Here is a 23,580-nt window from a genome sequence, read left to right on the forward strand (position 1 = left end):
AGACCCCTGCGCCCCCAATGGATGGGCAGCCACATACATACACACATACGCACACACAAATGTGTTTGATCTTTGGGGTGCATACCTTAATGTAATAGGCTGTGCACACCTATGTCTGCTTCCATTACCATAGACCTAGATAGCTACAGGTGTTTCTATGGGAAAGGGAAGGCTTTAATACTCAACACACATGGTACAATCTCCTTAACCACTTGATCATGGAAAGATCTTACCAACCCCCCCCCCCCCCCCCATTCCTGACCTGGCCATTTTTTTTATCAACTTTTAACTGCGGTCGTGTGATACTGTACCCAAATACTACTTTTTTTTCCCCCACAAATAGAGCTTTCTCTGGTGACATTTGATCACCTCTGCCGTTAGTTTTTGTGTTATAAAATAAAAAATAACAATAATAATAAAAAAGTGATCATTTTGAAAAAGAAATACTATAAAACATATCCAATAAAAAAACCTAATTTCTTTATCAATTTAGGCCAATGTCTATTCTGCTACATCTTTTTGGTTAAAAAAAAAAATCCCAATAAGCGTATGTTGGTTTGCACAAAAGTTATAGCGTCCACAAACTGTGGGAAATATTTATGGAATTTTTATTAATTTTTTACTAGTAATGCGGCAGACAAATCAGACACTAACTGACACTTTTTGGGGATCAGTGACACTAATACAGTGATCAGTGCTAAAAATAAGCACTCTCACTTTAATAATGACACTGGCTGGAAAGGGGTTAACATCAGGGGCGATCACAGGGTTAACTGTGTGCCTAACCTGTGCTTTCTCACTGTGGGGAAGGTGCTTGAACTATGGGAAGGCATTGATCAATGTTCCTGCTTTGCAGAGACCCAACATCAATGCTTTACCTATTGAAAGAATGGCAATCTGCTTGTTTACAATTTTTTTTAGCAGACAGCCTAGGGAATAAAATTGTGGTCATTGAAACTTTTTATGTCACACAGTATTTGCACAGCAATTTTTCAAACCCATTTAAAAAAAAAAAAAAAAACTGTCTCATGAATAAAAAAAAAAAAAAAACAATAAAGTTGGCCCAACAATAATATTATATATTTTTTTTTCTTTTATAATGTGAAAGCTGATGTTACGCCGAGTAAAATAATACCTAACATGTCACGCTTTAAAATTGCGCACACTTGTGGAATGGCGCCAAGATTCAGAACTTAAAAAATCTCAACGTTTAAACATTTTTACAGGCACATGTTTAGAGTTAGAGTAGGTCTAGTGCTAGAATTATTGCTCTCGCTCTAACGTTCGTGGCGATACCGCACATGTGTGGTTTGAACACCGTTTACATATGCTAAAACAAGTCCTTATGCTGGTTAAATTAGTAAATTATGAGAACTATTAAATGATGCAGCAGGCTAGTTAATTTTGCTGAAATTTCATTGCAGCAACTGAAAATGGTACTCAGTAGTTTATATGGCTCCCCCACATGCTTGTATGCATGCCTGACAACATCAAAGCATGCTCCTAACGAGATGACAGATGGTGTCCTGGGGTATTTCCTCCCAGATCTGGACCAGGGCATCACTGTGCTCCTGAACAGACTGAGGTGCAACCTGTTGGCGTCGGATGGACCAAAACATAATGTCCCAGAGGTGTTCTATTGGATTTAGGTCAGGCGAGTGTGGGGGCCATTCAATGGTATCAATTCCTTCATCCCCCAGGAACTGGCGGCCACATGAGGCCGGGCATTGTCATGCACCAGGAGAAAGCCAGAACCCACTGCACTAGTGTAGGGTCTGACAATGGGTCCAATGGTTTTGTCCCAGTACCTAATGGCAGTCAGGGTGCCATTGTCTAGCCTGGAGAGGTCTGTGTGTCACTCCATGGATATGCCTCCCCAACCATTGCTGACCCATCACCAAACCGGTCATGCTGAACTATGTTACAGGCAGTATAATGTTCTCCATGGCTTCTCCAGACCCTTTGATATCTGTCACATGTGCTCAGGGTGAACCTACTCTCATCTGTGAAAAGCACAGGGTGCCAGTGGTGGGGGGGGGGGTCTGCCAATTCTGGTGTTCAGTGGCAAATGCCAATCGAGCTCCACGGTGGTGGGCAGTGAGCACAGGGACCACTTAAGGACTTTGGTCCCTCAGGTCACCCTTCTAAAGTCTGTTTCTGATTGTTTGGTCAGAGACATTCACACCAGTGGCCTGCTGGAGGTCATTTTGTAGGGCTCTGGCAGTGCTCATTCTGTTCCTCATTGCACAAAGGAGCAGATGCCGGTCCTGCTGATGGGTTAAGGACCTTCTACAGTGATTCCAGTTCTACAGTAACTGCCTGTCTCCTGGAATCTCCTCCATACTCTTGAGACTGTGCTGGGAGACACAGAAAACCATCTGGCAATGGCATGTATTGTTGTGCCATCCTGGAGGAGTTGGACTGCCTGTGCAACCTCTATACGGTCCAGGTATCGCCTCATGCTACCAGTAGTGACACTGACCCTAGCCAGATGCAAATTTAGTGAAAAACAGTCAGAAAAGATGAGTAGGGAAAAAATGTTAGTGGCCTTCACCTGTAAAACCATTCCTGTTTTGGAGGTTGTCTCATTGGTGCCCATCTAGTGCCCCTGTTGTTAATTTCATTACCACCAAAGCAGCTAAAACCCATTAGCAACCCCCTCTGCTACTTAACTGACCAGATAAATATCCCAGGAGTTTAACTGACATGATGCTCTACTCTGATTTAAAAAGTGTTCCTTTTAATTTTTTTGAGCAGTGTATAATCCTATATAATCAGTTTTCTATTCTTTTATTATAGAGATTATATTTGGTACGTTCATTAGTAGCACAGTGTAATTGTTATTTTTTATTTCCACCCTGTACTTGACCAGTGAAATCTCAGCATTTACAGGGCTGTTCCAGAATGCAGAAATAAAAAATAAAAATCTGATGTTCAATAGGTTCCTTTCACCAGACCCTTATTTATCTGGGGGAATCACTAAATCCTGACGCGCGTGTTTTTAAGCGTAAGTCAATTGGCTGAAGACTACATTTTTCATCTCACAGCACTTAGCTACACTGCAGGGGTTTATTCACTAAATGGTGATGTGGGGTTTATTCACTATATAAGGGGGGGGGGGGTGTTCACTATATAAGGGGGGGGGTGTATCTGGCTCTGATGCTAGCCAGTGCCTCACCAGCCACTAACCTCACCGCATATCAGAAAAGCAGGACTGGATTAAGAACATCATGGGCCTGGTGCTGAGGATTTTGATGGTTCAGGGCTTCAGGGATGAATGAACACAGTCATTAAAGTGGTTGCAAACCCACTTTAAAGTCTTTTGCCTATAGGTAAGCCTATATTAAGGCTTACCTATAGGTGCTTTAAATATCTCCTAAACATGCACCGTTTAGGAGATATTTACAGTGCATGCAGCCGATGACAACATTGGCGCATGCACTCTGAAGGAACGGCCACCCGTGTCATTCCTTCAGAGCCCTGTGCCGTGAACGGCGGCTCCCGCGCGCATGCGTGGGAGTGATGTAATCGCGCCTCCGGCCAATCGGATGGCCGGAAGACGCGAACAAGGAAGCAGGACAGCCGGACATGTCGGCCGTCCTGTTGCTGAGCGGGCGGCACTGCAAGGGCTTCGTTTTAGGGTAAGTATTTCATAATGAGCTAGTATGCGATGCATACTAGCTCATTATGCCTTTTGTCTTTAATTTTTTTTTTTTATGAGGGTTTACTTCCTCTTTAATCGGAAAGGATCAGTACCCAGAGAGCACTGATCTCCCTCTACGGCTCACAAAGGAAGCAGCTGAAAGCCGCGGGAGGGAGAGGAGGAGAAGCAGCTTTTAGCTGCTTCATGGAGAGTCTAAAGGCCCGTACACATTTACCGATTGTCGGCCGAAAATGTTCGTCCGCCGAACGATCGGCCGATTTTCGGCTTGTTAGTATGATGCTTCCGACAGCCGACAGCGCACTTTCGGCCGAAAAGAATCTGTCGTGCAAGCATTAAAATTTTTGTTGGCCAACACCAGAACGGCCGATTGTTCGCCAGTCAGTACAGAATTCGGCCGACAGACAGCAGATTTGCAAGACTGGGCATGCTCAGAAAAGAAAAAACACACGGAAAGTTAACCATCACATGACATCACTTCTGCAGTCGGCTGTTGTTGGCCGACAAAATTTGTGTGCAGTCTTTTGCACTTTTCAACAGACAAGACAGCCCTCGGACAAAAAACGGCCGATCGGTACGTGTGTGTGGGGCAAAAGAGAGAGATTGGTGCTTGTAATTGCCCTCACCACCGCACCGATAAACCCCCGGCTGTCATATTTCCCCTGCTGCAGAAGGTGCCAGGAGCCTCTCATGTGGCCCCCTACTGGCCCTGAGCTGAATAGTCAGTCTGCCCCTACTGGGCCTATATTAAGGTGGGGGCCTGGAGCTACAGCTCCAATAGCCCCTACGTTAATCTGGCCCTGCAGAAAGGTGCAAAAGTTTTCACTTGATTGGCTGCTTGCTTTAGATTTTGAGGGAGCTCTTATATGAGCGTCTAGATCCAAAAATCTTATTTCCCTTTCTCCAGTACAGACTTGACAACTGTCCTTGGCTATCCGGGCATTGGAAAAGTATGTAGGCCGGTATTGCAGGCTTTTACCTGAATCTGACAGGTTTAAATCAGATATGGGTGGTCCCTTCTGACCTTGCCCTTAGTAAAAATTAAGAGACTAGCGACTTTTGTTATATTTATAAGGGTCAAAATTGTAAAATCCATCCTTTTTTTTTTTTTTTTTTTTTTTTTTTTTTACAATAGATTTGTTGGGAAGTGTTTTTGTGCAATACCTTGCATGAAAAAAACTGCAGCATATTGCATTTTTCTTCAACATACACTGATACACTTGTATGGTGTGAACAGGGCATAATTGTTTCCTTTGTTTTTTTTGCGTTGAGACTGCACTGATCAACTCAGCTCAGTGGACATGGTGTGAATGAGCCCGTACTGTCCTTACACAAAGAAATAAAGAAATTAGGAAGCCATTGAGGAAGCACAGTGTATCTAACATAATGATTCAGCATGTCATGACTATGCAAATGCTGCACGGATCTGAATATAGTGTCTGTGTTCAGATTTGGGCACACGCTCCTGCATGCATGTCAAATTTTGACATGCGATTGTGTTCGTTCAACCGCTGCATCTGCATCGATTTCTATTCTATGTACTGCCTGCATGCTGCCCTGAGGTGGATTCACACGCAGCAGACAGTGGCTCAGATCAACAGGTCTGATTGCCCATCTGAATAAATCCTAATAAGAAAATTCTTAATAATTAACCACTTAGGCCCTTGAAGGTTTACCCCCACCCCCACCCCTTCATGGTCAGGACATTTTTTTGCAATCAGGCACTGCATGACTTTAAATGACAATTGCGCAGACATGCAATTCTGTACCCAAATACAATTTTATGTCTTCCCCCCCCCCCCCCCCCCCCCACAAATAGAGCTTTCTTTTGGTGGTATTTGATCACCTCTGCGTTTTTTTTTTTTTTTTTTTTTTTTTTTTATAAACTAAACAAGACCAACCATTTTGAAAAAAAAAAGCAATAGTTTTTACTTTATGCTATAAAAAAATTAAAACATCAAATTTTTTCATCAATTTAGGCCAATATGTATTCTGCTATGTGTTTTTGGTAAAAAAAAAATCGCAGTAAGCGTATATATACAGGTTTGCGCAAAAGGTATAGCGTCTACAAACTATGAGATATTTTTATGGAATTTTTTATTTATTTATTTTTTTACTGGTAAAGGTGGCGATCAGCGGTTTTTAGCAGGATAGCAGGGGACAAATTGGACACCTAACAGACACTTTTGGCACTTTTTGGGGGATCAGTGACACTAATACAACATTCGGGGCTAAAACAATGCACTCTCACTGTACTATTGACACTGGCAGGGAAGGAGTTAATATTATGGGCAATCCAAGGGTTTAAGTGTGCTCATAGGCTTGGTCCTGAAGTTAGAAAGCACTCCTTATTTCTAACACATGTTTTGCAAATTAAAATCATGTATTTTTATTTTTTGTAAGAAAATTACTTAGAACCCCCAAAAATTATATATTATATACTTTTTTTTTGTAGCAAAGACTCTGGAGAATAAAATGGCGGTTGTTGCAATCTTTTTTGTCACGTGGTATTTACGCAGCGGTCTTTCAAACTCAATTTTTTTGGGGGAAAAAATAAATTTCACTAAATTAAGAAAAAAATAAACAGTAAAGTTAGCCCAGTTTTTATGTATATTGTGAAAGATGATGTCACGCCGAGTAAATATATAACTAACAACATGTTACGGTTTAAAATTGCGCACACTCGTGGAATGGCGACAAACTATGGTACCTAAAAATCTCCATAGGCGAAGCTTTAACATTTTTTAACAGTTACCGGTTTAGAGTTACAGAAGAGGTCTTTTTCTGGAACTATTGCTCTCACTCTGGCGATCGCAGTGATACCTCACATGTGTGATTTGAACACCGTTTTTCCATTGCGGGCGCAACTTACATATGCGTTTTCTTTGGAGCGAGAGCTCACGGGGCGCTTTTAAATTATTATTATTATTATTATTATTTTTTTTCTAATTATTTTATTTTAACACTGATCACTTTTATTGCCATCACAAGGAATGTAAACATCCCTTGTAACAGGCAGGGACGTACCTAGAGCATTTGGCACCTGGGGAGGATCCTATATCTGGCACCCCTTCTCCCCAAGCGGGCAGGTGACGCACTGCCCATCGACGTGTTGTCAAATGTAGCGCCTCTGTGAAACTGCAGCCCAGGACCCGAAAGAATCCTCCTCCCTCTGCTACATCTGGCGGCCAGGCCCCTCTTCCTCTGCAAAAACGGCGCCGACTGACCTGAGGCGCTAGACAGAAATACATTTAACTGGCAGTGGCACACTTACTATGTGCTACTGCCAGTGGTGTCACTAGGATTGGTGTCACCTGGTGCAGTGAAACATGGTGTCCGCACCCCTCCCCCCCCAAAAAATAATTTTCCTGTTTTCTGAAAATGTGCCAAAACTACGCAACCTAATAGAAATCTGTAGGACTGCAGCTATAACTGGGGGTAAAATGTAGGAAGACCCCCCTTTATATTACACAGCCCTCATCGCGCACCACAGACCCTGTGCACAAAATTGTGCACAGGTACACGATTTTGGGCAGCAGGCCGCCCTCCCGCAGTATGTCTGCATGGGGCGGTCCTCAAGTGGTTAATAAACATTTGTTTCAAAAGGACAAATAACTCTTTATGTCATTTGTAATACGTTCCTGTTTTGTATTACTGTGTACCCAAATTAGGATATTTAAAGCAGAATCCAATTTTCCTCTATCCTAATCCTGTTAAAATTTTAGAAATTGTTTTGTTAAAGTGTGTGTGTGTGTGTGTGGTGTGTGTGTGTGTGGTGTGTGTGTGTGTGTGTGTGTGTGTGTGTGTGTGTGTGTGTATGTGTGTTTATTTATTTAAAATTTAAGCACAAGGCACAGTATTTGCATCCACTGAGAGGTGGTATTTATGCTGGTCTCTACTGTCTTAGGCCCCTTTCACATGGGGCGGACTCCACTAGCTCAGCGGGGATCGCTCCATTGATCCCTGCTGAGCTGTCGGATGACTGGTCGTCTCTGTTCACTGTGCAGAGATTGACCTGTCAGAGTCCCGCTCTGCTATATGGGGAGATCGGATGATCGGACAGGATGTTTATTTTCATCGGATCCGACCCGCTGGATGGATTGTGAACGTATCGCAATTCGTCTGTTTAAGGCAGGTCTTGTCGGATTGGATGACAGACGGGTGTCAGCGGACACCTCTCCACTGATATCTGCCTCTCCAAAAAGGAGAATGGGTGGACCGATCAGGTCCACCTGAAAAACAGACAGGCGGACCTGATAGGTCTGATCGTGTGTAGGGGGCCTTATTTGAAATCTTCCATTCTCTGCCACCCCCATTATACCCCTGCAGTGGTAATCTTCCAGTACGTGGGGGTTATTACAGCCACTGGACCTGTCATATGCATTAGTCAAAAGTGCAGACTATGCCCACTTTTTTTTGCCTCCATCCTTCATTCATAGGTGTTCTCTAGTTTCCAGCGATGAAAAGTGATCTATGAATAAAGGGGGGGGGGGTGAATGAGTGAAAGGTCCACCTCCTCCATTCATTGAGCACTGTTTAGTGCTGTAAACCAGGGGTCTCCAGACTTTCTAAACAAAGGGCCGGTTTACTGTCCTTCAGACTTGAGGGGGGCTGTACTAGAGCCAGTGGGAGGAGAAAATATACTGGCACCCAGTGGGAGTAAACCATGCCCCCTCATTGTTGTTCGTAAAAGGAATTGTGCCCTATTGTTTGTATCACTGTATGGATTTGTGACTCATCTTTGGTATCAATGGAAGGAATAGTGCCCTATCGTTGATGTCAATGGCGCAAATAGTGCCCCATCGTTGGTGTCAGTAGGAGGAATTGTGTCCCATTGTTGGTATCAATGAGAAGAATTGTGCCCCATCATTGGTGTCACATGGGAGGAATAGTGCCCCATGGTTGGTATCAATGAAAGGAACTGTCGCCCATCATTGATGTCAGTGGAAGGAATAGTGTCCCGTTGTTGGTATCAGTGGAAGGAATAGTGTCCCATCACTAGTGTCAGTGGGGGAAATAGTGTCCCATCATTGCTGTCAGTAGGAGGAGTCGTTTCACATCATTCAGCTTCGGGTGTGGCTGCAGGAAGGTTCTCTGGCTGTGTGTCTGCTCCAGGTGATTTCTGTGAGAGGGGAGTTCGGTAAAATCTCTCCCAGCCCTGCTGGCCCCTATCTGGGGAGGCCATGCAGGCCAGCAGGGCCTCTCCTGCTGGAAGCTCTGAACCATCCCCTGGGCTGATGGATGACACCCCTGCTCCTGGACAAGCCATGGCTGGAGATCTCTCTGCCCCTGGTGAGGATGAGGATACCGAGTCCATTCGGGAGCGAGTGGTGGCCGGGATCAAGGTCCTGAATAGGGAGAGAGACCAGCTCTACAAACTGAGAGCAGAGTTGAAACGCCTGCGAAAGCAACGTGAAGGTTTGCACAGCCGCAGCCGTGGATCTATGGATTCGGAAATCCAGTTGGCAAAGGTCCGGGTTCAACACCAGGAAACCATTGTGGCCATGATGGAAGGTAAAGAGGGGCCCTTTAAAGAAAAGTTCTGCAATGACCGCAGATTTGCAAGGATGGCAAAGATGGAGGTGGAGGAGGGGACCCCAAGTTCTGACCCCCTGCCCCCCCAAGGTGAGGTGAGCAGCCCGTTGCCTTCTCAGGGCTCAGGAGGCATGCTTAAAGTGATCCAGGCAGTGGAGTCTCCAGTACGGGCGGATCAGCTGGTGTTTGGTGAGGAGAACATACCTGATAATGTGCCTGATAAGGTAAAACCTAGCAAGTCACAAGTGACTGATAAAACTATTTTTGTGCCATTTAACACCTTGGCTAATACTGATGTTTTGCCCAATGACACCCAGGCTGGTAATTTTGTATCCAGCAATATTTCAGCTGCTGATGTTTCCTTGCAGGAAAAACTGCGTTTAAAAAATGACATTGCAGCAAAGGAACTACAAGAGCCTGAACAACCCATTAACCCCCCTTTTGCTGAGCCCAAGGCTGTTTGTCCAGTCACAGCTGTTGTTCAGGACTCTACACTGCAGCATCAGGCCACCTGTGGTACTACAGCAGACACTGTGATAATGAATGGTGATTGTAACGATTCTTCTAACGATTCTTCTATTTCAGGTGTTCTGAATAGTGCTGCCAATATGTGTGCAATGGATAATCCTGCTGGCTCAGTACAAGCAATTAATAATAAGGATAGTAATGTACCGGCTAAAGTCACATCAGTGTGGGGTCTTGGCCCTGATAAGCCCTCTTTTGCTCAGGTGGTACGCTCTGCACCTGGTAACATTATTAAGCCAGGGCTGCAGCCAATGAGGAACCCTGCTTCCAGGCAGAGATTTACACCACAGACTGCCACTTTGAGCACCCCTGGTTCCGGTCTTGGGTCTCTGGCTTCTGCTGGGGGTCCAAGGCGTAATGTAGTCATTCTTAAATGGGAAGGTGGTGCAGTCTCTCCAGCACGGCGTGTGGTGGTGGATATGATTTTGGAGATGGGCTTTGGGGCGAATGACCTTTATGCCCTAATACATGTAGCTGGGAGCCGGGAGTACACAATCAGCTTCACCAGGCCAGAGGGTCTTGACCTGTTCTGGGAACGATATGAGGCTCGGTGCAGGTCAAGACCCGAATGGGAAGATCTGGCACCAGTTGCTGTTTCACAAAGATCAACGGTTAAAAAAATAACCATCATCCTCACTAACGAGAGTGTTCCTGCTCGGGACTTGGAGGTCTGGTTAAGGAACTATGGTGAGGTTTTGACAACGCCAAATAAAATCCTTGATGAACGTGGCATCTGGACTGGGGGTTGGTCAGTAACGGTCAGGTTGGCCAGGGATGGGAATGTTGTCCGTCACCTGCCCTCCTCGGCTTTCATAGGGAGGGATAGGATGACTGTTTTTTATCCTGGTCAGCCAAAGCTGTGTCACCGCTGTGGAGAAAAGGGGCATTTTAGCTCCTCCTGTTCAGCCTTAATATGTTCGGTATGTCGGGGACAGGGTCATGTGGCCAGGGACTGCACCCAGGCGATAAGGTGCAACCTGTGCTTGCGCCTTGGCCACCCCTACAGCCGATGTCCGGAGGCCTGGCACAATATGGAGAAGGAGGTAGTAGATGAGCTGTTGAGGCTGGACAGGATGGAGGATGAGGCCCCTGGTGTACCATCCTCCTCTGCGGTGACTGACCCCCCAGGTCCTGTTCAGGATCCCTCCCCAGTTTCTGTGGCCAACCCTCCTGTGTCTGTAGGTATTCCTTCTGTGGCTGTCTCTGTGTCCCCCCAGCCTAATGTACCCGCTCCTCTTGTGTCAGAACCTTCTAAGTCTGTGCCCCCCGAGTCAGTCTTGCCCCATGAGTCTCCTAGGTCTGACTTAAGGGAAGGTCCCCCCCCACCTGGAGCGGTGGCATGTGCCAAAAAGGGTGCTGCTGCTTCTTCTGTAAAGAAGTCTTCTGCGAAGACTTTGAAGAAAAAAACAAGAGATGAAAACATCTCGGAGTCTGACCTGCAGTACCTGGAGGAGAGAAGGAGGGTTGTGAGGCGGAAGAGACAGGCGGTGAGGACGGAACAGGGACAGGAAGCCCCAGTGTCTGTCCCCAACCGTTCTAGGGCTTCCGCTTGGGATATTTCCTCATCTGGAGCTTCCTCTGAACAAAATTCAGACTCAGAAATGGAGTTGGAGGAGGCCTCAAGAAAAAGAGAGGCTTCTGGTGATGAGCAGCAGAGGGGAGCTAAGAAGCAATCCACCCAATAACCCAAATGGCGGTTCCCCCTCCGTTAAAAGTGGTGACAATAAATGTCGCCAGTATTAAGTCGGTAAGAGCTCGTTCTATGGCCTTCTTTTTGTTCAGCCAATTAGATGCTGAAATTTTATTTTTGCAGGAGACTAGGCTCACCTCCTTGGCAGATATTCATATGGCCAAGAGAGAGTGGAGGTATGGTCCATCTTACTGGTCTCTTGCGGCCGAGCCTTACAGCGGGGTGGCGGTGTTGTTTAAAACCGGCATGGTAACTGTCCGGCGGGTTATTGAGGTGGAGATTGGGAGATGTATGGTCTTAGACGTCCTTGTGGGAGGGCAGGACCTGCGCCTAATTAATATTTATGGGCCGCACACAAAGTGGGACAGGAAATGCCTTTTTACAAGGATCAAGCCATTTCTTTTTACATCCCGGCAAGTGGTTTTTGGAGGTGACTTTAATACTGTGACTAGGCCCAAGGACAGGAAGGACTTCAATGACAGGCTGGGATATGATAGCGTTTTTTTAAATAGTATGGTTAGGGATGCTGGTCTTGTGGATGTGCACATTAAGCACCTTCCGGATGACACAGGGTTCACCTTTCATCGAGGTAATAGTCAGAGTAGGATAGATAGGTTTTTTTTGAAGGAGGCCTCTGCTTTCTCACCCCCAGTGGTGCAGGCAGTGGAGTTCTCTGATCACTGTATGCTATCTGTGGTCTTGAATGCTTCAGACTTCCCTCAGAGGGGCAAAGGCATCTGGAGATTGAATTCGACTCTCCTTGAGGAAGAACATGTTAGACAATCCTTTGAGGAATTCTTTCAGGCACAGGTGACCATCCTGGACTTTTGTAGCAGCAAGGCAGAGTGGTGGGAGCTGACCAAAAAAAGGATTGCTGGATTCTTCAGGGGCCTAGCCAATAAAAAACAGTTTAATAGATACATGACCTACCAACGTTTGCGGAGGAAGCTGGATATTCTTGTCTCGAGAGGAGGAGATCCTGGGGCAATCTCTGAAGTGAAAATCCTCCTCAGGAAGTGTCAATATGATCGGCATACCTCTTTGGTTCTGGAGCGGGACTATGGGAAATACCACTCGCCTGACCCTTACCAGAACTGCAAACAGGGTGTAGCTGTTAAGATGGTCGTTGGCCTTAAGGATAGTACAGGTTCCTTGACAAAGTCCAGGTCAGGGATCCTGGAGGTCGTGAGGTCTTTTTATGCTGAACTTCTTGGGAGGAAAGAGCTTGACCGAGACAAGATGGAAAGCTTTTTGGACTCTACTCCAGGTCTAAATGGTGGAGATGTCCCTTTGATGAATTTGACAGAAGAGATCACAGTTGAAGAGGTGACGAGGGCAATTGAACAGCTTGCCATCAAGAAGTCACCTGGACCGGATGGTCTGACGGCTGAGTTTTACAAAGCCTTTAAGTCTATTCTGGCCCCACATTTGGTAGAGATTTTTAACAGTTGTCTTGCTGAGGGGGTGCTTCCCCCTTCCATGAGACACTCAGCTGTGATTCTTCTTTCAAAAGGTAAAGATCCTTCGATGATTGAGAATTGGCGCCCCATCAGCCTTCTCAATGTCGATAGAAAGGTGCTGGCGAAGATACTTTTCTGGCGCCTATCGGCAGTAGCAGAGTCTTTGCTTTCTCGCCATCAGCACTGTTCGATCCAGGGTAGGAGCACCTTCACAGCGGTTTTAGCTGTCCGGGAGGCCTTGGAGCAGTGCAGGGCTGCAGGCTGGGGAAAGTATTTACTGGCATTGGATCAGGCAAAGGCTTTTGATCGTGTCAACCATGAGTACCTGTGGTTGCTCTTTAGTAAGTACGGTCTGCCGGGTGGTTTTGTTGATTGGTTAAAAGTCTTGTATAAGGGGGCAGAAAGCTTCCCTCTTGTTAATGGTTGGGTTGGACAGTCCTTTGAGGTTGGTTCTGGGGTGCGCCAGGGTTGTCCCCTGAGTCCCCTGCTCTATGTGTTTGCAATCGACCCCTTCATCAGGAGGCTAGAGAGCAGCATGTTGTGTGGGGTACCAGTGGGAATCCCGGGTGAGCCGCCTTTGAGGGTTGTTGCCTATGCGGATGATGTGTCAGTGATTGTCACTGGGACAGATGAAGCAGAGGAGGTGGTCTCTCTGACATCACGGTACTCTGAAGCATCAGGCTCTAAGATCAATCAGGAAAAGAGTGAAGTTTTTTGGATGGGAAAGGAAGGTGAGGGGTTTGATCTCCCGGACACCTTTCCAGTGCCCCAGGAAAAAATTAAGATATTAGGCATTGAATTCGGACCTGGCGATTATGGCCTTAAAAACTGGGAAGGCAGGCTGGAAGTTGCCAATACTAAGGTGGTCAGCTGGAAGAGATGGAAGTTATCTCTGAGGGAAAGGGTTGATCTGATTAAGACTTACCTGATACCGATCTTCTTGTATGTCAGCCCTGTCTGCATCTTGCCAGTGTCTCTCTATGCTAGGATCTATAGTGTGTTCTTCCAGATGCTATGGGGGAACAGACTGAACCCCATCAAGAGGAATGTCACCTATCTATCCAGGAGGGAGGGTGGCTTAGGTATGGTCAACCCCGTTCTTTTCTTTTCACTGCTATTTCTCAAGTTTAACATTGGTAGTATGCTTGCAGTGGAACCTCCTGGATGGGCAGGCATGTTTAGATCTTGGTTTAGGCCTTTTCTGCGACTTTGGGAAGAAGGTGGCCAAGTGAAGAATCTCAGGGGTCATCGTGGTCAGCTCCCAGCCTATGTCGCTCCGTGTCTGAAGTTGCTGCGGCAGTGGCGACTGTCGGCTGAAGATCTCAGATCTGCTCCGAGGAAAGTCCTTATGAGCCGAGTCTTGAGCGAAGTCTTTCATGACCCACTGGCCTTAAGGGATTGCCCAGGCCCAATTTTGAGGGAAGGGTTAAGATTGATTAATTTGGCTAGAGTCCCCCTTAAATTCAGGGATCTGGCCTGGTTGTGCTTCCACGGGAGGCTCTATGTTCGGGGCAATTTGAAATTCCGCAGTGGGATGGATCGTGGTTGTCCTCGGGAGGAATGTTCAGGTGAGGAGGAGACTATGGACCATTTTCTGCTTCATTGCCCTTTTAACATAGAGGTATACAAACAGGTGGGGTGGGCCCTCGGTGTTCCTTTCCTCTCCAGGCTGGGTTATGCTGAGTGGGTGTATGGAGCATTCAATACTGGTGGGGGCTTTTGTTTGGATACACTTTTTTTAGTTAGCTTAGTAGTCCGTTATTACACCTGGAACGCACGGTGTCAGGTAACCCTTCGGCGTAAAATCCTTCCTGTTCAGGTGGTGGTGTGTGACATTCTGCATGAGGTGGGGAAGATTCGGGCGCTTGAGAGAGACAAGTGGGGTCAGAGGGCTTGGTTGAAGGCGTGGAGGGGTTTCAAGCCTCCCTGACTGCCAGGAGTCTCTGTCCTGGGTGTGGCTTTCTGTCTCTTATCACCCTAGATTTTTTCTTAATGCTTAGTTTTTGATAAATGGCTGCGTACATAGGTGATGGGTTGTGCCTCTTAGGCCCTCTCTGCTGCTTTATGTAAATAGTTTTCTAAAAATGTTGGAAGTGGATTATGTATATATTGTATATATTCTGCACATGGATGTGTATTCCTTTGTTTTCTGTTGGAATATTGTACTATAGTTATGTTTTTTACTTTTGTATAAAATATGTTGCTTGATTCTTTTCAATAAAAGATCAATAGTGTCCTGTTGTTGGTATCACTGGAAGAAATAGTGTCCCGTTGTTGGTATCCCTTGAAGGGATAGTGTCCCATTGTTGGGGTCAATGGGAGGAGTAGTGCCCCAAGGGCTGGATAAAGAAAAGCGAAGGGCTGCATCCGGGCCCTGGGCTGCAGTTTGGTGACCACTGCTGTAAACTATAGTGACCCTGTGCCTATGACAGGTCCAGTGGCTATCTTAATCCCTATAACACCTGGAGATTACCATTGTGGGAGTATGGGGGACAGAAGATTTCAACTAACCTAGCAGCCACCAGCACAAGGGACACTTCTCATTGAATTTAAGTACTGTCTCTTGTGCTGATTTTTTTTCTACTCAAATTATTTAACTTAAAACATAGGCTTTAAGTTTTTTTGTGGCCCCCTCCTCCTTTTAAAAAAGAGAGACCATACCCCTTAATAGAGCTGTTTGTTTCTAGCTTTGCTGCTGTCAGCCATTACGATATAGGAATGGGGCTGGGCAGTAATTCTTCGTTCGTTGGTGAATCTGACGGCATTGTTTTTATATTGTCTTTTATTTTCCTCTCAATTCCTTTTTAGGTGTATTTGACTAGAGTCAGAACACCTAAGGTATTCATTCTTAATCTTCTGCATGTTTGTGTGTAACCAGCATAAAACAGTCTTTAGTTACAGTAACCCAGGCATGAGAAATACGGAAGCTGCTATGCTGACTACCTCCTAAAAATGCAAGTTGCCTGGCTTTTGCACTGAACCCCTGACTTCAAGAGGAACTCTAGGAATTTCAGCACTTTTAAAACTCTGCTCAGAGGTTAAGTCCAGTGAGGCGTATGCCACTGTCATTTGCATGCTGCTGTCATATGTCATTTTCAATTGCTTTGCCCGCCCCTCTTGCCCAGTCTTTGTAATATTTGAACTTTAAATTCATAAAATATTAAAGTGGACTTTAAGCCTCCCAAAAAATGTTTTTTTTTTTCTCCTTCCTTATTTTTCTTCTTTTTTTTTTCTTTTCTTTTTCTGTCTGCCCCGCCTCCCCATGCACGTTGCTTATCTTAGGCAAATGATGCGTAGACTTCCCGCTGTGCCTCCCGGGATATGTACATCACATATCCCAGGAGCCAAAGGCTTTCATTAAAGAAAGGAGGAGGGCTTGTCCAAGCACCATTGGGAGGCATGCAAGCTGAACCCAGAACAGCCGTCAGCCTAGCGATGACGTCATGGTAACATGGCGGCACGGGACCAAGCACTGCCAGAAATAAGAGTCTCTTAGCTGGGCAGTGCTGAATCCGCTGGGTGGGTGAATATCAAAATTTAGCAGAACTCACATCGGTAGATAAGACTTAAAAAAAAAAAAAAAAAAAAAAAAAAAAAAAAAAAAAAAAATCTGGAGGGTAAAGTTCTACTTTAAGCATTCTGTAAGTGGACAGTGGAGGTAAGAGACAGGCAAAGCAGCTGCGTTGTAGTGGAAGTATATCCATAGCTGTACTGTGGGGCTTAGTAAAAATATAAATAGTACATAAAAGAGAGTTCACAAGGTGGCATACACCTTCTTAGCCTTAACCGTTTATAAACAAGCAGTATTTTAAAAAAGCTACAATTCCAGGAACAAGTAGGTAGAGCAGGAAAATTTCAGAGGTCCTCATCTGCATATTTGTTCTAGGTCAGTGACTCAAAGTATTAGAGCAACAATTATTATAAACTTCAAAGTCCCAATCCATATACTGTATAATTTTACTTCTCAAAAATGTGAAGGTGGTGCCAGTACCACAAAGTTACACAACCAAAAGTTTTGTATAATTCTTGGTGGAGTATTGAGTCTTAGCCAGGTTTTTAGACAAAACTTTTTGTTCAAAGTATTGGAGCGGAGGGGGGGGGGGGGGCAGGTGGAGAGTATCACTTCCAGCATGTGTCCAATGGTTGATTATGGTCACATAGATTTTCTGTCATACATGATCTTTGCACTTGAATGTGAGTGGAAATGGATACTGGTTTGAAGTTTCCCTTTATAACACTGGTTAAAATGGTTTAACACTAAACATGGTTCTGTTTAAAAGAAAACTCATAGATGCAGGTTATCTTTTAATTGTGAGTCATTTAATGTATTTATTTATTTATTTTTTTTAATGATACAGGTCTCATTGGTTAACTGGCTGGATACCATCTTGGTGCCCAACTTCAATGTCAAAATTAAAGGCAGTGGAATCCAGGATACTTCAATGTAAGAATAGTAATGTTGTTTTTTATTTAAATGTAGCAACTTTTATGTGTATGCCATATAATTTTAAATTCTTATCATTAATGTACACAGAGTCCTCACCTTCTGCTATATATATATATATAACATTTACATAACGTGCATGAATAGGTGGGCCACTCTTGGACTTACTCAATAAGTCAATGTAAAATGATATAAATCATTACTGGAGTTGGATACGATCAAAGATTATTTTTGATTATGGTACACTGCACATACCCATTGAACCTTGTACTGCATTATTACATAGGATCTAAGAGGGCCTGTCTTAAAACTTTCTTCTGTAAGGGGAAGGGATAAATACTTAAAGGAAGCCATTATAATTATGGAAAAATCGTGGAAACTCAGTTATGGACAAATCAAAGTATTTTTATTATTTCTTCTACATGGCACAAGAAAGGTTCTGGAGGTGTAATTGAGATATGGTTGAATGAAGGAAGTTTGTGAGTAGAGGGAGGGCTGTTGATAGGCATGATCTTTGGAGATGAATGAGGACATGCGTAGAGGTGACAGTGTTGGGAATTTTAATGTTGGGACTGTATCTTATATACATCGCTCAGCCAGTGATGAACAGTATGGCAGATGTCTGTCCTTGAACTTACGAGATCATCCCTGGGATTCGGCAAAACAATTACAAATGGGCATGTTTCCTATAGTTTTCCATGTTCAAGGTAAGGATAGAAGCTCTTTTACACTAAGATTTAGGTTGGTCACTATGTGTTATATGTTGGTTCCTGTTTAAAGTGAAACTCCGGGCAATAATCAAACCTTTCAAATTTCCAGCTGATGAAGAATATTATGCATGTTTTTTTTTTTCTAGAGGGTGAACTAAACCTACAGATAAAAAGATACACAAGAAAAAAAATGCCTTTTTGATGCACAATTAATTTCAGGTTTAACTTCAACTTGCAGACTTGCATTACATCAACTTACATTCATCACTCACACTTTGATATGATAAAGAATTCTTAAGTGATTTGATGACTGAAAGCTTCCCAGATCTGAAGCTTTAAAGCAACCCCAAACCATAACCCTTCTGTCCCCATGTTTTACAGTTGTTAGGAGGCTTCTCTCACATGTCTAATGTTACTGTGGCCAAACGCTTCTATCTTTTGATTGATCAGTCTACGTCTACAGATTGTTCAAGAAGACCTAGCCTTTACCTATATTTTTAATTGTAGTTTGGTTCCAACTTTCTTTGGGCAGGAAAGGCTTTTTTATGACACACCTTCCATTCAGGTTAAATTGGTACAATGTCTTCTTTTTTTTTTTTTAATCCCTTGCCAGACTCCTAGACATCCACAACCTTCTCTGAGGGCTTTAGAGATCTATTGATCTTGGCAAAATTACACCACACTGGTCTATAGCAAGGAGAACACCATTACCCTAGATGTCTGAGGTTTAAATGAGACAGACAACTGCATACTCCCTAAGGCCCCTTTCACACTAGTGGTCCGATCAAGTCCACCTGTCCAGTTTTCAGACAGACCCAATCGGACCCTCTATTCTCCTCCTATGGAGCAGTGAGTGTAAATAGACATGTGTCCTTTTACACCAGCTTACATCTAGTCTAATCCGAGCTGCTAAAAACAGACAGCGAATCTGGTGGGATGGCAATCGAGTATAAATCGACAGGTGGTATTATGAGAATGAATACACAGCAACACTTTTATGTTTTTATTTGTTCAAAATGCCACCTTTATCTGTAGGCACTGTTTTAAAACCATATCTAATGCTTGCCAATTAGGATATGTTCAACACATCAACAATTACCTACTTTTTTTGATTACTGTAATATTTATATGATCTTTCGGTTATCTGATGATGTAAATTGACATGCGTTTTTGCCATTTATACCGTTTGAGTTTTGGCAAATTCATGAAAATTCTTTTCAACCTAGTCATGCAAGCTGAGCTCCCTCCCTACTGCTGCAGCACTACTAAGAACTACCTGAATCTGCTGTATATTTTGTTAATACTACTAAAACTGGGGCCAGGGCTTTTTTGGATCTGGTGCAGGATTTTTTTAGAGGGCCATACTACCAGATAAGTGACGCCAATGCTTTATTGAACCCCCCCCCCCCCCCCCACTTTACATGCCAGTATTATATGGATTTAGCACAGGGAGTACATACCAGGGTGGTGGTCCTGATTTTGCAGCTATGGCATACAGTTTCTACACTGTAATACAGAATGTTTTGAAGTACATTCAGGAGCAACTATTCTCCACTCTGTGAATTGTGTGGCTTCTTCCAAAGTACTAGTTTTGCCTCAGTTCACACTATGAATCTCATGTGAATCGCACAGGAACCGCACCACATTCCTGTTCAATTCTCATGTGATTCAGTGTTATTTGAGCCCATCCATTTTGAATGGGCTCAAATTGCGCTGTATCGCACCAAAGTCCAATTTTTGGAACCGCACTTCAACTGGATTGCATGGTACTTTTGTACTCGGTGCATTTGCGACCTGCATTTGGGGTGTCATTAAGATTGCACTGACACCCACTGGAGATCGCAAGGACAGTGTGATTTGAATGCGGTGTGGGAAACTGGCATGGGTCGTGGGGTTTCTCGCAATGCATTAGTGTGAACCAAGGCTTACCTGTAATGAGTTGCTTAAGATAAGGGCCCAGCTGATTGCTGTCATACATTACTGTCAATTGGATGCAATTCTATACGATGCAAATTGCAATATGTCCAAATAGTGTGCCTTGTGTGAGATTTTTCCAGCGTTAGATCCAAGTATTGAAGGGTGTTCACAACTGTTGAAGTGCTGTTCCCTGTAAGAAGCTCTTAAGATTTCTCAAAATTGTTTGAAAGCTTTCAAGTATCACTCTCTATGGGAGAGCTTCACGCTCAAGTACAGTTTCCTACTATTAAAAGTTGAGTGCCATGTGCATTTTATTGGCATTGTCTGCTGTTCTTGAACTCTCCGTAACATTTGCTGGAGATACAAGCTGCCTATATGTGCTTTATTTAGTCCATGCAGAATAGAACCAAATTGTACACTGGTATTTTTATTGTACTATATGTTGGAAAGGGGCAAAAATAAGAGCTGTTCCTTGGCTAAAGACAGCAGGCAGTAATAGTATGAAGTCGATAAGAAATCAAAGCCAAAAATATATGATTGGTGTGTCAGGCAATGAATCAGACAAAGGGCAAACCCTACTGCCAATTCTTGTTACATTTTTAGCAGAGGAATTACACAAAAGACGCAAAGCAATAACAAATTCAGGTACTAAATGGACAGACCAGAAGCAGAAATAATTACATTTATTTATTTTTTTGCATTTGAATGATATTTAGAGGTGAAAATATTTTTATTAAATGTGAGAGAAAAATAAGATGTGTCAACTGTTACAAACAGTTCAGGTGTAAATAATCGAAAATTCAAAACAGATAGTATTCCATAACAGGAGGCAGTAAGGACAAACTATACAGTGTTGTATTGAATAATTGGGAGCCACAAAGCCATACATGTGCCGAGTTAAGGAGACTCCTAGAACCATACAAAGCTTTAGGCTAGCCCTCATAAAGAGATGTGGAAAAGAATACAGGAAAAACGAAAGACTATCAAGCCTCAAATGAAATAATCTGTAAGAAGTTGATAAGATGTAACCAGGGGGAGTAAGGGAAAGAGGAAGACGAGAGAGGAGACAGAAATGGTGACAGTATGGAAGAGATATCGGGAGGAATAGGAAAATGTAAATAATGCATAGCAATAAGCGATGAAGCTGTGTATCTGCAGGAGGAGGAACCATGGGAGGCCACAGGACAACTCACAATATTGTGAGGCTATACTTAAATCAAAAAAAAATTGTTCATGGTTAGGAAGAGTAGAGCAGATTATTAAGGGAGTCGGAGGAGGAGAAATTTGTCAAAACGAGCCATAGGGTCATAAATTTGGGGTAAGTGTTGTTATCCAGTCGAATGATGTTTTGAACTGTGAATAAGCTGATCATAACTGTATTGCAGAATAAGTTCCCTTTTTAAAGGTAAAGTTTAACATGAGCCAATTCCTCAAAATCTCCTACCGTACTAGGAGGTTGGAGCTCTGTGGATCCAGGACTTTGCAACACATCTTCTGGCTGTGTGGAGACCTCTTTGGTTTTTCCCAGCCACTTATGAATGTGGAGAGTAATGTCTAGTCCATGTCACTTGCGACTTTTAATTGCTAAAGCTGAACTTCAGAATAAGCACATATTGTCAAAATACAAGAGGAATGTGTGTTCACAAAGGCATTTGGTGCACATGTGGATGTATACTCTTTGTGGCTATGGAGGAGTATATTTAAATTCGATTTTATGCTTGATATCAGCTTTAAAGTGGAAGTTTAGGCAACATCTAACTCTAATCCTACTCACTATAAGATTTTCTGAAGACTTTTTCCTTCAGATTTACCTTTTCTATGTAGTGCAAGGGCCTGCCAGATTGCATACAAATTGAAAGTGTTTAGGTTTGACCTCATATTATATGGTTTTGGTAAGTCTAAAGGAAAAAGTCTTCAGAAAATCTTATAGTGTGTATGGCCCATAAGACTAATCTTTCTAGCCCTATAAAACAAAAATCACTATACTTAAGGCCCGCACACACGAGTCGAAATTCGGCCGGGAATTTTCGTCCGGCGACCGATCTGCCAATTTTCAGCTTGTTAGTATGGTGCTCTCGACAACCGACTCCGACTTTTCGGCCGAAAAAATCCTGGTGTGCAGGCTATAAAATTTTTGTTGACCGTCAAAACACGTCCGCTTTTCGTGCAGTCAGTACAGATTTCGATGGGGAAAAATCTTATGAGCAAGACTAGGCATGCTCAGAGATGAAAAAACACAAAGAAAGCAATCCAACACATGACATCACTTCTGAAGTAGAATTCTGTCGTGCAGGAAAATTTGTGTGCAGTCTAGAGCACATTCCAACCAACAGACACGTACTCTGGACAAAAGACGACCGACCGGTCGGCGAAAATTCGTTGCGTGTGTATGAGGCTTAACTTTTTCTGCAGCTTATCTGGTCCAGTCTCCAGCAGCGGATGCTATGTACAGGAGAAAACAGACAATATCTGGGAAATGCCTGGGAAGTGATGGTCACCCATTGACTTACTATGGGGCTTCTGTTGTTTGCTGGCTCTCCTGCACACTCCCTTACTGAAGCCGCAGCTGACAGCGCATCGTTAGACTGGAGCGGCTACACAACAGGTAAGTATGGCGATTTTTGCTTTACAGGGCTAGATTGATTAGTCTTTGAATGTGGCATAGAGTAGGATTATTGTGTATGTGTTTTTTTTTTTTTTTTCTAAACTTCTACTTTAAGCCTTACACTAGGGTCACAGTAAAGTATCAGAGCTTTTATTACTCCTAGCACTCAGCAATCACAAATAATATCATTGCAACCCCAGGTGAGCCATTGAAGCACACCTCCAGTACATGCCCTCTAGCACACAGGTGATGCCAGGGCTAGGAAAGGGCCCGGTTATGATGATAGTCTTTACAGGAGTTTTTTGAAAAATATATAGTGGCCCAATACATGTTCACGTAAACAAGGCAAGCTTGCAATTTTACCTTTTTAATCTTTTTTCCATTGAGCTAATGTCTATTTAAAACTTTACTAGCAATCTCCACTTATTTTTCTCACTGGTGACTGATAATAAATAAACAATAGTACTATGATAATAAATAAACAATAGTACTATCAATATGTGTGCATGGTTTCTTTTTGGAACTTCATGCTCCCAGCCCCTCCCCTACTGCAAGGATTACTAAAAGTTTTCAGCCCCTGCTGTTCTTGTGGGGGGGTTCTCACTATTGAAATGTTAGGACTGCAAACGCATCTAAATGGATCAGCCAGGTTTGAAGGGAACAGTATGTTCATTTTTATTTGAAACTTGTCATTACGCACATGCTTTTAGTATGCATTGTGCTCAGTACAAAGCATAGTTAATGTACAAACCCAATTCCAAAAAAGTTGGGACACTATACACATTGTGAGTAAAAAAGGAATGGACTAATTTACAAATCTCATAAACTTTTATATTTTATTCACAATATAATATAGATAACATATGAAATGTTGAAAGTGAAACATTTTGAAATGTCAAGCCAAATATTGGCTCATTATGGATTTCATGAGAGCTACACATTCCAAAAAAGTTGGGACAGGTAGCAATAAGAGGACGGAAAAGTTAAATGTACATATAAGGAACAGCTGGATGACCAATTTTCAACTTATTAG

General features: G+C 43.5%; 1 protein-coding gene across 2 annotated transcripts in view; it reads left to right on the forward strand.

Moving 5' to 3' along the window:
* Positions 1-23,580, forward strand: part of ABHD4 (abhydrolase domain containing 4, N-acyl phospholipase B) — a 44,854-nt gene that overhangs the window by 1,579 nt on the left and 19,695 nt on the right. The window contains exons 2-3 of one of the 2 annotated variants that reach the window (XM_082243868.1): positions 15,680-15,709; positions 17,230-17,315. In XM_082243868.1, the coding sequence (XP_082099994.1) occupies positions 17,276-17,315 (40 nt within the window). In that variant the 5' untranslated portion in view covers positions 15,680-15,709; positions 17,230-17,275. The remainder of the gene's footprint in view (positions 1-15,679; positions 15,710-17,229; positions 17,316-23,580) is intronic. The other variant, XM_082243867.1, reaches the window with a different exon arrangement.

The sequence above is a fragment of the Pelophylax lessonae genome, assembly GCF_965119305.1.
Source record: "Pelophylax lessonae genome assembly, chromosome: 1".
Lineage (NCBI taxonomy): Eukaryota > Metazoa > Chordata > Amphibia > Anura > Ranidae > Pelophylax > Pelophylax lessonae.